The 17,283-nt window shown below is 34.4% G+C and overlaps 1 protein-coding gene across 5 annotated transcripts; it reads right to left on the bottom strand.

Annotated features, from left to right (window-relative positions):
- Nucleotides 1-3,000: 3,000 nt before the first annotated feature.
- Nucleotides 3,001-16,662, bottom strand: LOC110020206 (rop guanine nucleotide exchange factor 14). Of its 5 annotated transcripts, none has more exons than XM_020718221.1 (9): nucleotides 16,408-16,662; nucleotides 16,194-16,314; nucleotides 15,661-15,754; nucleotides 7,811-8,227; nucleotides 7,049-7,203; nucleotides 6,217-6,291; nucleotides 5,783-6,043; nucleotides 4,193-4,540; nucleotides 3,002-3,519 (listed from the first exon to the last, which is right to left on the bottom strand). In XM_020718221.1, the coding sequence occupies exons 3-9, from the start codon at nucleotides 15,731-15,733 to the stop codon at nucleotides 3,256-3,258; spliced, it is 1,593 nt and encodes a 530-aa protein (XP_020573880.1). In that variant the 5' UTR covers nucleotides 15,734-15,754; nucleotides 16,194-16,314; nucleotides 16,408-16,662; the 3' UTR covers nucleotides 3,002-3,255. The 5 variants fall into 5 exon arrangements, with proteins under 5 accessions (XP_020573884.1, XP_020573880.1, XP_020573882.1 ...); XM_020718223.1 differs by having other exon boundaries at nucleotides 16,413-16,662; XM_020718224.1 differs by having other exon boundaries at nucleotides 16,434-16,662.
- Between the last annotated feature and the right edge of the window lie 621 nt (nucleotides 16,663-17,283).

Here is a 17,283-nt window from a genome sequence, read left to right as displayed (position 1 = left end):
ATGTTGTATATGCATTTTTGCAGTATATGGTATACATCGCATTGTCTTCTTTTCTGATGAAAAGTTGGGAAAATATTTGCGTACATAAGACGTACGCAGAGGTTATTCAGGGGGTACAAGAGGGTTATACCCCTCTATAACCCCCCTGTAACCTACAAATGAGTTTCGCGCCTCTGTAGTTTCATGGGTACAAATAAGTTACATGGAGGTTACAAATGAGTTACACAGAGGTTGCAGTAACCCAGATATAACCCCTGTACCCCCTGAATAACTTCTGACGTACGCAGCGATGCATACGTTTTATATACGCAAATATTTTCCCAAAAGTTGTGAAGGAATTTCAAAATCACTGAAATTTTTTTAAGATGAAAGTAATATAAATTTTGATGGATTATATGTATTGCATTAATGTTAAAAATAAAGTGAATGGTCCCTTTTTTATGAAGGGCGGGCGTGTTGTTGCTGTTGCTATCAAGTCGACTAAACCCTCCATTTGGGTTCATTAGAGCTCGAGTCATAAGCTCTTTTTTTAGTAGAGGTGTCAAAATAATGCTCTTGATTATTTAGACCAAGTCATTTTAGTCCTTGAGTAAATGAAAATGTCGAATTAGACCCTACTTTTTTAATGAGTTGTAATAGTTTACAATGAGGACTATTTTAACCCCTGTTAAAAAAGCATGGGGGCTAAATTAACACTTTTATGGACTAAAAAGCTTTTTACACTTCTCATTTTTATTTTTCATTACTGTAGGTAGAGCTGCAAAAAACTTTTTTCTTCGTAAATAAATTTTGTTTGATTCATTTGTTAAGCAAGCATATATTCATCCGAGCCGGTCAAGGAACAAGATGCGAAAGCAGAGATGGAGTGAAAAAGATGGCAAAAAAAAGGTATGAATCAACTATTCACATGTCATAAAATGTAATTAAATAATATATTTGATGTATTCCCAACCAATTTTCAAATTGGCTAAGTTAGTATGCTTTTATTTTATTTGCTGCTTTGCCTTTTAGGAGGAGAAAAATGAGACTAAATGTGTATAGCCAAAATACAACCATGCTTAGGGATGTGCATTTAGTCGGTTTGGCTAGATCGATTTGGAAATTTTATAAACTGCAATGAATCGAGATCTAGGATCCAAATACCCGATCCAAATAATTTTTCAGAAGAACAAATCATTTTGTATGATCGATTCGATTCTACAAAAACCAAATTTTAAATTTTAAATCAGCCAAATCCTGAGTAAAAATATTCGTTATATAATTTAGTCGTCCATTCCGCCATACCGGAACCGCACTTCCGAATATATGGCTCAGTCTTAAAAAAAAAAAAAATTGTAACTGATAAACTAACCTATACAAATTTTAAAACCAAATATGGAACCGTTATCTTAGAAACCGAACTAAATTAATAAATTGGTTCGGCTCAGATCGATTTGTTGGATTTATCCAAATAGTGCACACCCCTAGCCATACCGAACTGAGTAACAGGATTTGGATGATCCACCAAGGCAGATCCCGGAGTTCCTTAACTATCCAAGCAAGGAGGACGAGTTGACGGGTATGAGCTATCGAAGCATGGGCTATTGAGTGCAAGCCGCCAAACGAATCTTATCACCTCATATATCAAGCTCAAGTAACACATCTAATGAGATGACTCACTCTACTTCATAATCTCTAGATAAACTTAACCAAAGAAGACCCAATTCACTTCAAGGTCGAATTAGCCTAACAAAGAATTATATCAAGAAATGAATAAGATAAGGAGGATGTGACCCGACCAACACACGAAAAAAACATGATGAAATACAACGTTATCAAAGGATAAAACATTAGAATAAAATTAATTATATGTCAATGTCAAGAGAGGACAATAGGATAATTCAAAGTTCTCTAACCATATATGTAAAATAATCAATTTTTATATTATAAGAAAAAATCCTCAATAAATAGGGGAAGAACCATGTAATAAAGGATGGTTAATTAATACTTGAACACTACATCTATCATTTTTTAGTGAAGATGGTGATCCCCCTCATTATCTTCTTCCTAGCTTTGATCGAGATTCAACACATTAATAAGAGAGTAAAGATGCTGATGAGTGGGGTTATTTGGGCCATCCTCATTGCTCAGATGCTATGTTTAAAATCATACAAAAAAATATCTATATATGATTAATTTGGATGCTAGTACAAGTGCCTAGGGGCCAATCCACATACATTTCAAGCTGAAATTCTTCTAGTAACATTTATTTTTTAATTTTTTAAATGCTATATATATATAAAAGGAATGGTCGGAGGCTATTATACGAGCCTCCATCATTCCTCATGCGCATAAGAATTCAAGTACCATACCCAACACTTGGGGGGAATCGAACCCTAGACCAGGGGACTTAATACGCGGCACAAATACTATATATATATATATATATGTGTGTGTGTGTGTGTGTGTGTGTGCGCGAGGGCGCGCGCGCGCGCGCGCCCGACAAGCCGTGACTTGTTGGTTGGCTGGATTCACTGCAAGTCTCCTCAGGTCACGGGTTTGAACCCCCGTGACGAGGGGTTCTCGAATGTTAGGCACATGGCTTGGGCTCTCATCATGAGACCAAAAAACAGATGAGAAAGCAGTATTTGGGCCCCTGCTAAATAGTAATTTCCTTATACAATATATATATATATAATATATATATATATCCTTGACAATATATTTATTTGTCAAGAATTAAAACAATGTCAATTTTTCAATTTTTCTTAGGGCTAAAGCACTCATAAGGACAATATTCATCCACCCTCAGAAAAGAGGTTAGTTTCATTACAGTAAATCTCTAGTCAAGGGAAAAGAGCAATAAGAAAAATACAAAAAAAGCCAATATCCTTGCTAATAAAATATATTAAAATAACAAATATTATAAATTTCTATTCTAACTATTAACGAAATAAAATTACTAATTCTAATAACTCACAAGAACTGCTAGAAAAGCAGCAGAACTGCTGTCCAATTAGAGAAATGTTGAATCACATCTACATCTAGCACCAATATCACACTCAATTCAAGGCAAGGCAGCCATTACTGCCATCCCAAACGTGCATCATACATTTCATTCCTTTTGCAAAATTTTGATTGTTGAAGATGGAGAAATATCATCAAATATACAATAAATACACAAATAAAAAACTCAAGTTTGTCATGTTGATCAAAAATACATACCAACAAGCATAATTTCTGTGGGAGAAGGCTCTGCTACCAGATGGATTAGTTTCAGTCACAGTTCAGCTTCTCAAATTCTCTTCCATCAACATTATTCATCTGATTAATGAGAGAACGCCTTAGATTACCGGGTGGAGTCTCCTTTATGCCAGCAAGATAAACATCAGACAAGAAATCAAACTTTAGTGTTGCGATTGGAGTGGATGGCTTCTTCATATCATCCTCTTGAAGAATATCTCCGATCCTTGAGAGTATTTTGAACGCTAGGTTCATAATAACCTTGGAATAAGCCTCTAATATGGAGTGGCCGACGTCCTACATGAAAGAGGAAAAAGGGGGCTTTAGGCATTGATGATTTCAGATTGATTTTGATTGGAAACAATCTGGAATAAGTTGACTTTTCTTGCTTCAAATCGTTTTCAAATTTCGGATCAAAATTTGAAGTTTTTGGCGATGTTTCACATAAAAATTAGGAGTTTTTAGTTTTCAGCGAAAGAACATCAGTTTGATTAAACTACGGAGTGGATTTAGTTTTATTAGAATTCTATTATTGAGATCCCACTATAATTCACATTTGTTGTACGTTGAGGTTAATCATACTCCTTTCTATTTTGACTTCAATTGCAAAATAATAATAATAATAATAAAATGTCAAAATAGCCCCCTAACTATTTACATGAGGTCATTTTAATCTAAGAGTCTATAAAAATGTCAAACAAGTTCCTAAACTGTTTAAATTGGGGCTACTTCACCCTATATTAAAATAGTCTAAGAACAAAATTGATACTTATATAAATTTTGGGACCAAAATGATCCTCTGCAAAGAGTCAATGAACTATTTTGACACTTTTCACAATAATAATAATTGTAAACGAAATCTTAACTCAATCGAACTATCAAAACTACCTAATCTGGGCTTTTTGTGAGACGAAGAAATCTAAACCAAAAGTTTTAAAAACTTGGTTTGAAGCGTATGAAAACTACTAACCTTGTTGTATTGAATCTTGGTGACTTCTATGAAGGTTTGAGGCAGATTTGGGAATCTGTTCTTCAGTAATTTAACAAGCATCTCTGCTCTTTCGATCCACACCTCAATTTTTCCAACAACAGATCCACTATCCCTCACGAAGTTCCAGGGATAATGGATTGGTGATCTTTTGATTTCCTCATCAGAAATCTTCTGCTTCCAGGCAAACAAGGCGCCCTCTAACCGGTTTAATGCTTCAAGAACAGAATGTTCAGCTTTTAAATTCATAGAAAGTAATGTTTCCTCAAAGGAGTAGGGTGCAGCAGTAATCAATCGGTATATCTCCTCCCCTAGGCTTGCTCTTCCCGACTGCAAGGAAAATAAATTGGGACATTTACATACTGCAATTCTTATGTGTTTAAGTATCTAATGCCGAAACTTCACTTTTTTACATTTATATCACCCAAATCTTTCATATCATATTAAAAATGAAACTATTTTTACTTTTAAAAAATAAAATACACTATTTCATGCATAGATTATGTGACATGATGTAAAAATTCAAGTTTAGGTGTTAGGAATGTAAATGCATAAGAATCGAATGGTATTTATGTAAATCTTTCAGAGCAATTACGAGCTTAGGAGATTTGGGAAATAGCTTATATAAACTTGTAAGAATATCCCTATATTTTGATGTCTTTTAGAAGCAATATTTTTAGAATAATGATAATAATTTATTCTATTTCATAAGTATAAAAATACCGAACATACAAATTGAATCTTACCATAAATGATAATAGGCCAAGTATATGGGGTCGGTTCTATGAATTCTTATTTTTCATTCATTCTTGTTATGACTATTCCCTAACAATTATTTTACAAAGCATCTATACTAGTTAACTTAAGCATAACTCCTTTCATTTCTACTTGCAAATTAGTTTTAGCACTCATCTAATGGAGCGCATTTTTCATTGTGCGTGTCCAAACTATAATAATGATATCAAGTTTATATATTCATAATAGGAATATAAGCATTAAGAAACATGTGCATGTTCTGACTTGTTTTTCTTTTTAACAAAATAGAAAGGATTATTAACATAATTACTAGGGGCTATTGCATACACAACACCCAATTCTTCTGCATTTGCATATCTAACACCTACTTTATTTTGTACATTTATACCACCAAATCAGTAGTATCGCATTAAAAAAAACACTATTTTAACTTTTTAAAAGTGAAGTACACCTTTTCGTGCATAGTTAAGATAGTGTATATGTAAAAATTAAAGGTTAGAGGTTAGATATGAAAATACATTTCTAATACCTACTTTGTTTTATTACATTTATACTGCCCAAATCTGTCATATCACATCCCAAAAAGCACAAATTTAACTTCTTAAAAGTGAAGTACACCTTTTCATGCAAAGATAAGGCAGCGTATATGTAAAAATTGAAGGTTAGGTGTTAGATATGAAAATACATAAGAATTGAGTGGTAGGTATGTAAATCTTCATAATTTATAAAGTTTTACGACTATTTTACTTAGAAAGCGCAGACTATAGGACATGTGTTAGCAAAGAATCCTAAAAATTATCAAATTACAAACTTTACCTTTGGGAGGGCATCTGTCACAGCTTCAGGTATGGGCATTTGAAGTAATATTTGTTCATTAATAGATATAGCAGCCTTCAGAACCTGATTCACAAGTTTCGCCCGAATGCCAAGCCTTTTTCTCAGAATTGGTGAAAGCCCATACTCCGGAACCCTTGGTGAAGGAAGCCACCACCTCTTGCCGCCGCTAGTGCGGCCATCACCTTTGTTACCTCCTTCAACATACCAGAACTCTGTATCTACCATTGAGTCTAAAACATCCTGCAGATAAACCATTTTAATCACACTTCATGATGGAAATGGGAGATCCATAAGACGAAAAAAAAAAAAAAAAAATTGCAATGCTAGCAACAGCAAATATGTTTGTTTTCATTGAAAAAAAATGTAAAAAACATAGACCTGCAGGAAAAAGAAAAAGAAAAGCTGGGACTCACAATAAGCATAGAATCTAGTTTTTGAAGAGCAGGAAGATTGACGTGAATGTCTGACCGAGCTTTGGGGGTCATAATCTGCTCTAAAGAAGAAAATAATTCATGACACGAGAGTAACAAATAGGAAGATTTACATACATACCACTCAATTCATATGCATATCTAAACTTCAAATTTTACATACATACCTCCTTACCTATGCATAAAAAGTTGAATATCATTTTTTAGATAAAATGGTGGTATTTTGTATGTGATGTAAAAGATTTGGGTGGTAAAAAAGTAAAAAGCAAATTTAGGTCTTAGATATGTAAATACATAGTTATTGGATGGTACGTGTGTACTAGCTTTAATTAAATAGAGAAAAGAATCAATTTAGTCCTATAAGTGTCAATTTTTTATGTGATATGAAAGATTTGTGAGGTAAAAATGTAAAAAGCAAATTTAGGTGTTAGATATGAATACATAGTTATTGGATGGTATGTGCGTACTAGCTTTTAAATTAAATAGAGAAAAGTATCAATTTAGTCCCATGAGTGTCAATTTAGTCCACAAACTCTTTCAATAGAGGCTAGAATAGCTCTCCGAACTATTTTAAATCATAAAAAGTATCAATTTAGTCCCATGAGTGTCAATTTAGTCCAAAGACTCTTTCAATAGAGGCTAGAATAACTCTTCGAACAATTTTAAATCATATTCAAAGAGATGGGGACTAATATGGCATTTTTATAAACTCTAGGACTAAAATGTTGTGATGTAAATGATCAGGGGATTACTTTGAAACCTTACTCGATATAAATATTCAGAAAGCATGCTTCATATTTAGGAGGACTTATACCTCTAACATTTTACCACTGGATCCACGTTGCTTTGCAGGCACCAGCTCCACCATGTAGCTAGTTGGAGAAAGCAACCAGTCCATTTCTCTGCGCCATCTGTTCTTTCTTTCTTCAGGTAAAGGTTCAAGTTTCCAGAGCTCGCCGAATACAGATACTGAGTTACCATTTAATTTGTCCAGAACCAATAATATGTTACCAGAGAAAAGATACATTTACTACTATATTAAACCATGTAGATAATATATCAAGAATACAGTTATTTTGATTGTAAGCTCCACTGAGAAAACAGCTTCTCTTGCAATTTAGGGAAAAGAACGTACACCCTTTTTTTAAGAGGGCGGGCCTAGATAAATGTCAAAATGATCCCCTGATTTTTTGTAGGGGGCAATTAGTCCCAGAGTTTATAAGAATATTTAATTTAGTCCATTGACTTTTTTGATGAGAGTTAAAATAGTCCGTCCAAATAACTATTTCAGCACATATTAAAGAGTCTGGCAAATAATTTGGCACTTTTATAGATCGGGACTAAAATGATCCGATGTAAGTAATCAGGGGACTATTTTGATATTTTATACAATACAAAATTTATTTTTAAGGTCATTCAATTATTTAAGCACCCAATTCACACGAATGAATTTCAACAAATTGTTCCTAGAATAATTGCCGCTCTATAATCATAAGTTAGGAGGGATTTAAAATTTACAAACAATGGTGATTTTCCGAGGATGAAAAATGATAATGAAAAAAATGCATCTCTTTACCTGATAGGCTAGTGATAGCCTTGGAGAGTGCCAAAGCAGCGCTTATCCCCTTAGAACCCCCAGAAGTATCATCCCCAAGCAGCAATTTTGCAAATCTTTCCCTCATGATCTGAACATCAAGATGATGCATGGTGCAAGCAATTGGTATTTTTCCTCTTTTGCAAAGACGGAGGTTATGATAGTTGGTCGCCATCTCTTCGAGCAAATGCTCTTCATCTTGCTTTCTCGATACCACACACAGCGAGGAGAAAGAGGATCTCGAGGTCTCCTTGCTAGACGAACAGCTTGCACAGTCCTCGTCCAACGAGTCCGTCACAGCACAGCCTTCGCTTCGGCTCATGCCGCTGCCCCCGCTCTCATCGTCATAGGAGCAGCTGTTCAGAATGCAGCTCTCAAGTCCACTATAGGTCATCACCCCTGCAATATTGGTGGCTTTCGTGCATAAAAAAAAGTTCAAAAAGGCCTGGGGGCTGTCATGCAAATGCTTGCAGGCAGGTTTGAAACCGTATAAAAAGAAAATTTGGCTTAAAATATCACTCAAGCAAATTAGAATAAGCATATACTCCCTAGTCCATATATATCTATATATATATATATATATATGAAAAAAATGCCAAATTGGTCCAAAGCTCCTTTAAATTGGTGCTGAAATAGTCCTCCATCTGAACTATTTAGCCCATATTACCAGAAACCGAAAACTAAGGGTATGTTTGAGGTAATTGCAGTTGTTTAAAAAAGTAATTTTGAAGCTGATTTGGAAGTAGGTGTTGTTCAAGAAGTTGCAATGGCTGTTATAACTTTTTTTTAAATTTTCAAAAATTTAGACTGTAGTTTTCTGGCAGCCACCACACTTAGGGTGCATTTGGGGCAGCTTATTTGTTGCAGCGCGGTGGGAAGAAGCTTGACACGTTGTTTGGTTCGCGCGGTACAGAGGCTTATCTCGAAACGCACCCATAAACACAGGTCGCGGGCTTGACCTCACGGTCCGCATTTTTTCGCGTGCCTATTACCCAACTGCCCCCTGTTTTTGGTTTGTGGTTCGTTCTCCTCTCGTGTTTCTCTGCCTCGCTCTGCTTTCTCCTCTCGAGTCTCTGCTCTAGGTATTTCCTCTTCTTCTCTCACGGTGGGAGAATGATCGATTCGACAGCCTCTATTAGTTCCCCTTGTTCTTCGTTGTTATCCAATATCTTCTACCCTTCCTTCGCCATTATGCTCTTTGTGATTTGTGGTTCAATGCGGTGTGTTGCTTGCTCTTTGTAGTTTGTGGCTTTCCTCTATAGAAAAATTGATTAATTTATATGCTTCAAGGAAGGGGAAACAATCAATTGCATTTTTTTTTTTTTTTTTTTTGAAATTTGAAGATTTTTTGCCTTTGCCGTTTTGGCTCTTTGCTCTTTACGGTTTCTAGTTCAATGATGTTTCTGGATTGATGTTTGCATTTTGTGGCTTTGTTCTATGGAGAAATTAAAGTTTTCATTAACACTATGCATTGCTTCATAGTTTAACTACATGGATCACTATTTTCTTTGCTTGTAGAGCAGTTGACATGTTTTTTCTTTCTCCAACTTTTATTTTGGTTATCAAAGGCCATTCAGTGGCCATTCATATATAAAGAGCATTTCTTTTTTTCTGTGACATTTGGAGGTTGCCCGAAGGGTTTGCTCTCTGTCTCGAACGGATTGCTATTGGTAGTTTGCGGACACTATGTATGATGGATTGCTATTAGTGCTTTGCAGACACTGTATATGATGGGGTTGCTATTGGTGGATTGTGTCCTCTATGAAGAACCAATGAATTGTGTTGTTTTGTTGCTCCATCTCTTGGTTGGGTGGTATGTTGGTTTTAGTTTGTCGGTTGTGATGATGTGGTGGTGGTGGTGAATTGGTGTTGATGATAAATGTGTGGTGATGGTGGTATTTGTGTGGTGACAATGGTGGTGTGTTGGGGGTGTGTGTGGGGGTAGTTGTGATGTGGTGGTGGTGGTGGTGGTAATTGTACGGTGGTGGTGGTGGTGGTAATTGTACGGTGGTGGTGGTGGTGGTAATTGTACGGTGGTGATGATGGTGGGGTGGGGAGGTGGTGTGTTGGTGGTATGCGTGATAGTAGTGGTGATGTGGTGGTGGTGATAGTGATAGTGATAGTGTTATTGAAAAAACATTGGGTTTGAAAAAAAAATGGGTTATTTAATGAGATATGCTCACATATCCTTTCAACAAACAAGTAAAGATTGTTGGCGTTAGTATAGTGCAGATGAGGATCAATCACATATCCTTACTGAGGCATATGAATATCGCCTAGACCAATCAATATCACAAGTTGAATTTGATTTACATGACTCTTGTACATGGATAGGAAAGATGCTGGGGAGATGATGGAGTTGAGAGAGAAAATTAAAAGTGCAATAGTTAATGGGTGAAAGGATTTTATATGATGTATTTTCTATCTGTTTAATATGTTGCAAAAAAAATAATTGTTTATTACAAAGATGCTATATGCAATGATCACGTAGAATTTTGATTCGGTGCAAATTATTTTTTCGTTCTTTTTGCATGTATTTTTTGAAGACTATGATGACATAAATGACCTTAGGGGTTCTTCTTTATGGCCTTTGTGATGGTATGGTTTTGTTACACATGCGAGCACGGTATTACATGATTTAAAAACAACCAAGGTCCCCATTTTTATCACTCATATGATTGTTGAGGTTCTTCAATACGGTCTCTGTGACATATACGAGCTCGGTATTATATGGTTTAAAGGCAACCAAAAACCCCTTTTTTTAAGGTTTACTGTCTTTTTATAGTGATAGATTATTCGTCGATTTATACTTTGTGCTCTGAGACCCCATAACTTTATAAGACTACAATTGTTTATTTATATTATTCTTTTTAACTATAGTTGCATCTAACTGTTTGTGCTTTAAGATTTTAAACCTTCAGAAAAGATGAGTTTGAAGTCTTCCGGTGCCTCTAAAGTATTATGCTGCTACTGTGGGCTGCAGAATTCTCTGGGTACTTCGCCACAGAAGCATAGCTATGAAAGAAAATTTTAGAGGTGTCCAAGAAATAGATCAGAGAACTACAACTTCTTCAAATAGGCGGATCGGTTCAATGATTTCACATTCGATAGTGATCAGATGTGAAGTGTTTCGATGGAGAAGAGATTATCTCGTGAAATTGATCATCTGCATTTTAAATTCAACATCGTGATAACTTATGTATGTATGTATGTATGTATGTATGTATGTCTGTATGTCTGTTTGGATGGATGGATGGATGGATGGATGGATGGATGGATGAATGTATGTATGGATGGATGGATGGATGGACGTACGTATGGATGTATGTATGTATGGATGTATGGATGTATGGATGGATGTATTTGTATGTCTGGATGATATATGGATGGATGGATGGATTATGTATGGATGTATGGATGTATGTATGTATGGATGTATGTATGGATGGATGGATGTATGGATGGATGTATGTATGTATGTATTTCTATGTACGTATTTGTATGTATGGATGTATATATCTGTATGTATGGATGGATGCATGCATGCATGCATGTATGTATGTATGTATTTATGGATGTATGCATGTATAGATGTATGGATGTATGCATGTATGTATGTATGTATGCATGCATGTATGGATGGATGGATGGATGTATGGATGTATGCATGTATGGATGTATGTATGTATGGATGTATGCATGGATGGATGAATGCATGTATGGATGGATGTATATGTATGTATGTATATATGCATGTATGCATGCATGTATGTATGTATATGTATGTATGTATATACCTAAAAATGATTCATGGCCAATAATATTTGTGAAGTATACATGATTCTTATAATAATGTATGTCAGTATTAAACTTTTTGAAGTTGGCTGACCAAACTAACCAATCCACAAAGTGACAACTCTACAAGAAATTAATAGATTTCCTGGAGATTGGTGTCTAGCTTTCCCAATTTCAAAGTGACATAGTAAACTAACTATAAATACAAATATATATAGTTACATATAAAAAGAGATCAATATATGATTAAAGAGTCATTTATAGAACATACATATGAGTAAATATGTTGGCTTGTGAAAACCAAGATCATGTGTTTATATAGATTTCTCTTTTCTTTTATTATTTGTTGAATATCATTAGATCAATTTTAATTAAAAAGATCTCATATTTTAAATGTTATTTGGAACAGCTATAATATAACATATGTTTTATTCATGTCCTTTACTTTGCTCATATTATGCCCTGTGTTTTGTCGTTTATATTTTGCTCAATAGGATTTCACCTACTGAGTTTGTTTTTGACAAACTCACACTTTAAATTTATGAATTTTAGGTTGCTAGCTATACATCAATTAGAGGAGCTTTTTATATCCATGCTTCATGTATAGTTTGGATATGGCTAAGTTTATGACCATTTAATATAATTCAATTGTATAGTTATATCTTATTTCGTAGATTGGCAGATAAATTTGTCTGAACAAGCTTGGATTTAGATGCTCTGATAATTTATTTGGAGGATAAATATTGTTGTAATCATGTTTAATTGATTTGAAAATCTTCTTACTGTTAAGCTCACATCCTAAAAAGAAAGTTAGATGTAGATTTAAAAAGACTTGGGCCTATTCTATAAAAAATGATCTTAATTAATTAGAATTAAATGAAAATATGACACTCAATAAGACACAATGGAGAAAAAATATTCATGCAGCTGACCCCACTACCTAGTATAAAGGTTCATTGTTGTTGCTGTTGTTGTTGTTGTTGTTGTTGTTGTTGTTGTTGTAAGCTCACATCCTCATGCCAGGTGTTCTGCGAGTTCCTCCCAAGCCCGACGGGTGGTGTCTGACAGTTTAAGTCTTTCATTTAATGACACGAACTTTCCAACTATAATTCAAGTGCTTAATTTTAACTCATTTCAGCTAGGATCTAGGACTCAACTCATTTAAATGTTCACTTAAACTATAAGCCTATAGATATCAAAGTTGGGACGACGATAAATTTAATTCCAAAAATTTTTTACTCAAATATTACCTTAGGATTCCTACACCCAGATGAATTTTCTACTAATATGTCAATGATATGTAAAATACTCGTATATAAGAGAAATCATACAAACTTCTCAAAAGTTTCCTTTTAAATTAGAATAATATATCCAGTTTTCATCTTAAACACTAATATTTAGCTTGGCTTATCTATTAACAAATTTATATGCTCATAACATCATATGAAAGACAGCAAGGGTAATATAAATTCATTTTAAATCATATATCTCCAGCAGTATAATTTATTTTAAAAAAAGTAAGCACCAAAAAAGCATACTACAGTGGTTAAGGTAGAGTCGGAATGATTAGAAGTTTTCCTCTTCTCACACTAACATTTTTTTAGCAGCTCACCATTAAAAAAAAAAAAAGAAGATATACATACATACCACTCAATTCATATTTAATTGCATATCTAACACCTAAACTTCAAGTTTTAAATATATGCCCTCTGACACATAAATGTAAAAGCCTAGATATGTAAATACATAAGAATTTGGTTGTATACATGCAAATGCCCCATAGAAAAAAAAACGAAGGCTACAGTATACTAAGCCAACAGAACAAGTGTGGGGCGACTTTTCCGCTAGCAGAAGAACAGTAACATAAAGTGTCGGTCCCCGTGTCGCCCATTAACTGCTGTTTGTATCCACCTACATACCACCATTTATTGCGCCCAAAACTTTCTCTTGGCCTTCAGGGCAATGACCCCATCCAATGTTAAACAGATATTTTTATATGTAATTTCAAATTGATGATCCTATGAAGGAATCTTAATCATTAAAACAAACAGACCGTTGCTTTTTTTTTATCCTTTGGGAAAACAGACGTGGATTCTCTCCAATTTCCATTTTTTGGGAAATTTACGTAAGTACCACATAATTTTTATGGATTTACATATCTAACACCTAAAGTTGGATTTTTTACATTTATAATAACTGAGTGCTATAAACCGATAGCATACAACGATGAATTTCACTCTTAAAGTAACTAAAAATTGTATCTTTGATTTGATGTTAGAGATTTGAATGTTACAAATGCAAATATTAAATTTAGGTGTTAGATATGTAAATACATAAGAGTGGTATGGTATGTATGTAAATGAACCTTTTTTTATGGAAGCTATATATTCACAATTCAATTTTATGAGCTTAGAAATACAACTATCTCATTTAATTAAGGGATAAGTACATACAAACCACCCGAAATATTGATATTTACAAATTAAACAAGAGTGATATTTTTTAACAACCGAACTGATGATTTACGAGTGCCACGGCCAACCTATTGAGAATTTGATAAAAATGAAAAACATGGGTTGGGATTTTACCATGAATTTTGATATTAAAGTGAGAATTTGAAAAAAGGATGAGAGAGGGTGACTGATTTGTAAATAGCAAGTTTCGGGTGGTTTGTATGTAATTGTCCCTTTAATTAATAGCTCATGAATCGTTTTAATTCAATCTGATAGCTTGCATATTCTTGTCCTTGAACCCAATTTCCCACCATAGTGATGCAAGTTTGAAGCGCAATAACCTTACTGTAGTTGCCCTTAAGGCTCAAATTCAAAAAAAAAAAAAACTCGCATCCTCATAAATAATTGTTGAAGTCCTTTACAAACATATCATGCAATGCTTATATATTTACATATCTAACACCTCAATTCTCATATATATATATATATATAGCACTCAAGACTTTGATATCACATCAAAAACAACACTTCTACTTACTTTCTAAAAGTGAAATATATATTTTCATGTATAAATTTATGTCACCAGAATAAAATAAATGAATAAAAAAGTTCTAAGTTTTAGATATGTAAATACAGAAAAATTATGTAAATTTCCCAATTTTTTACAGGAATACCTGAGAGTCTGAATGCTTAGCTTCCCAAGTTTCTGTTTCAAAATGGTCTGGTATACTGTTTTATGTCATAGCAGCAGAGTCTGAATCACAATTATTCTTCAACTACCACTTACTCAAACAGTACAATTTCTGACTGTTCTTTAATGGGCGGTAAAGTTAATATATGGGGAAGAAAGCACTAAATCTCTTTATGGCCTCTTGTAATTGGATTAATTGCTGCGACAAGCTCATAAAGGATATTTCGTGGGAGGAATTTGAAATTTAGGAGAGATTTAATTCAAAATAAATAGAGAAATTAATTAGCTGGATGTAAATTAAATGCAATAATTGCTTTAGGATGTAGCAACAGGCAACCAATGGTGGGCATTGGCCGAAGAAGAAAAGGTCGAGAAAATAGTCTGGACGCAATTTTAGAATATATATTGGGCCAATTACATGCAGACCACCGGAAACTTGCTATTTATAAATCAATCATCCTCTTTCATCCATTTTTCAAAATCTCGCTCCAATATCAAAATTCATGATAAAATCCCAACCCATGTTTTTCAATCGTGGCACTCGTAAATACATCGGTAAGGTAGTTCAAAAAAAGCATCTTGAAGATTAATAATGGGTAAATATCAACATTTCGGGTGGTCGGTATGTAATTATCCCTATATTCAAATGAACTAAACGATGAATTACAGATATGTCAATAAATAACAGTGGATTTATTTTTCATCCAATCAAATGTCAAAATTCTGAAAATTTTCTGTATTTTACTTCAAACAATGCATCCTAATTGATCTAAGGAAATTTTAATATTAATTTTTATTTACTTTCATATTCGATTTACGGGAAAATAACATTTATTTTTGCACTGATATTTGCTGGTTGTTAAAAAACAGAGTGGAGATTACAGATTACTTACTGTCATGCTCATCAAGGTCTATGCTGAAGTCTTTGGTTCTGCGACGACAGCAAGCCAGCCTTCGCATCATCATCCTCACTTCCAAGCTTCGAACCTAATTAAGAAAAGTATAAGATAGTCGATAACAAAAAAGAGATTAACACCGGTTAAATTTATCAGATCGCATCTCCATTAATTAATAACGAAAAATGTCCGATGTGATTAAAGCCCTAATCCTTTACTAATTAAGAATAGTATAAGATAGTCGATAACAAAAAGAGATTAACACCGGTCAATTTTATCAGATCGCATCTCCATTAATTAAAAAAGAAAAATGTCCGATGTGATTAAAGCCCTAATCCTTTTCAGAAGGACAGGGGAAAGAAGAAAGGAAAAAGGGAACTCGAAGTTCAAATTTCAAAAACAGCCAGCCCGGACGCAGCGGGCAAGAAAAGAAAAAGGATCCGAATTAATCCATCGAAAATGGAGGCATTGAACAAGGGATGTTTCGTGTTTGTGCAGTACATTTATCTAAGAAGATATAAGAGTGATACCTAGAGATGAACCAGAGGTCGGGGAGCAAGCGAGCTAGAGATCCCCTAACTAGTCAGCACTAGTGGAGTTGCGAGAGTGACGATAAGCTTCTCCGGAGGTGGATCTACCATCCAAATGGATCTGATGAAAGCCAAACAGAAAATGGCATTGAAGAACGCCGAAGAAAACGTTGATACAAAAGGGCAAGAAGAAAAAAACAATGTTGGCTTCAACCTCACCGGCCCGACAGATCAAGCTACCGAAGATCTGGCATTTCTATTACTGAGAACAGAGAAACGAAGACTGAAGAATGGATTAAAGAAAGGCAAGGCGAAAGCTCCAATCAGTGAAGATAGCGGGGATGACGAATGGTTGGAACAGGTGCAGGGGAAGAGGAGCAGGACTGGGGTCGCCTCAACAGAGACTCCTATGCTGCTATTTTACCTAACGCTATTTATTATGACCGTATAAATGTTCAAGTGATTGAAGATGTGGATCACACTATATAGTATGTGTTCATATGTAGATCACACCATATAATTTATTTGACATTATGGTGCTAGTGAGTTAAATAGATTTGTGAGTGGATTCAAGTTTGGATTGACAAGTGACTCGTAAACTGATTTTGATGAACAAACTAGTTAAGCTCAAGCTGCTCGTTTAAAAAATATTAATATAATATATATCCAACAAATATTAAATTTGAATATTTTATTTTTAAAATAGTAAAAATGCTTTAAAATATATTTTACATTTTTATTAAATATTTTCCTTATTTCTCTCCTAATTGCTTTTTTTTGTCATTTTGTCATAACATTGTTGTGTATACCATCGGAAATACTAGCATGAATCTTAAAGCCAGAGACGAGCTGATGGTCAGATACCTTGCCATGACAAAAAATGAAATTGGAAGATACAAGAGCTTCTGCATCGAGTGTGTCAATTGGGGGGACAATCAAGTCGGCAATATCCTCTCTAAACGCATCAGACTGGGAGGAATACCCAAAAAACTTACTAGGCCAATAGTCAACGAAATGGAGGTCATGGAGGTTGCGAACGACGGGACCAGGAGTTGGATGGATCCATACATCTTCTACCTAGAGATTGGAA

The sequence above is a fragment of the Phalaenopsis equestris genome, unplaced genomic scaffold, assembly GCF_001263595.1.
Source record: "Phalaenopsis equestris unplaced genomic scaffold, ASM126359v1 Scaffold000094, whole genome shotgun sequence".
NCBI classification, from domain to species: Eukaryota; Viridiplantae; Streptophyta; class Magnoliopsida; order Asparagales; family Orchidaceae; genus Phalaenopsis; species Phalaenopsis equestris.
This window is presented reverse-complemented; position numbering and strand designations above follow the sequence as displayed.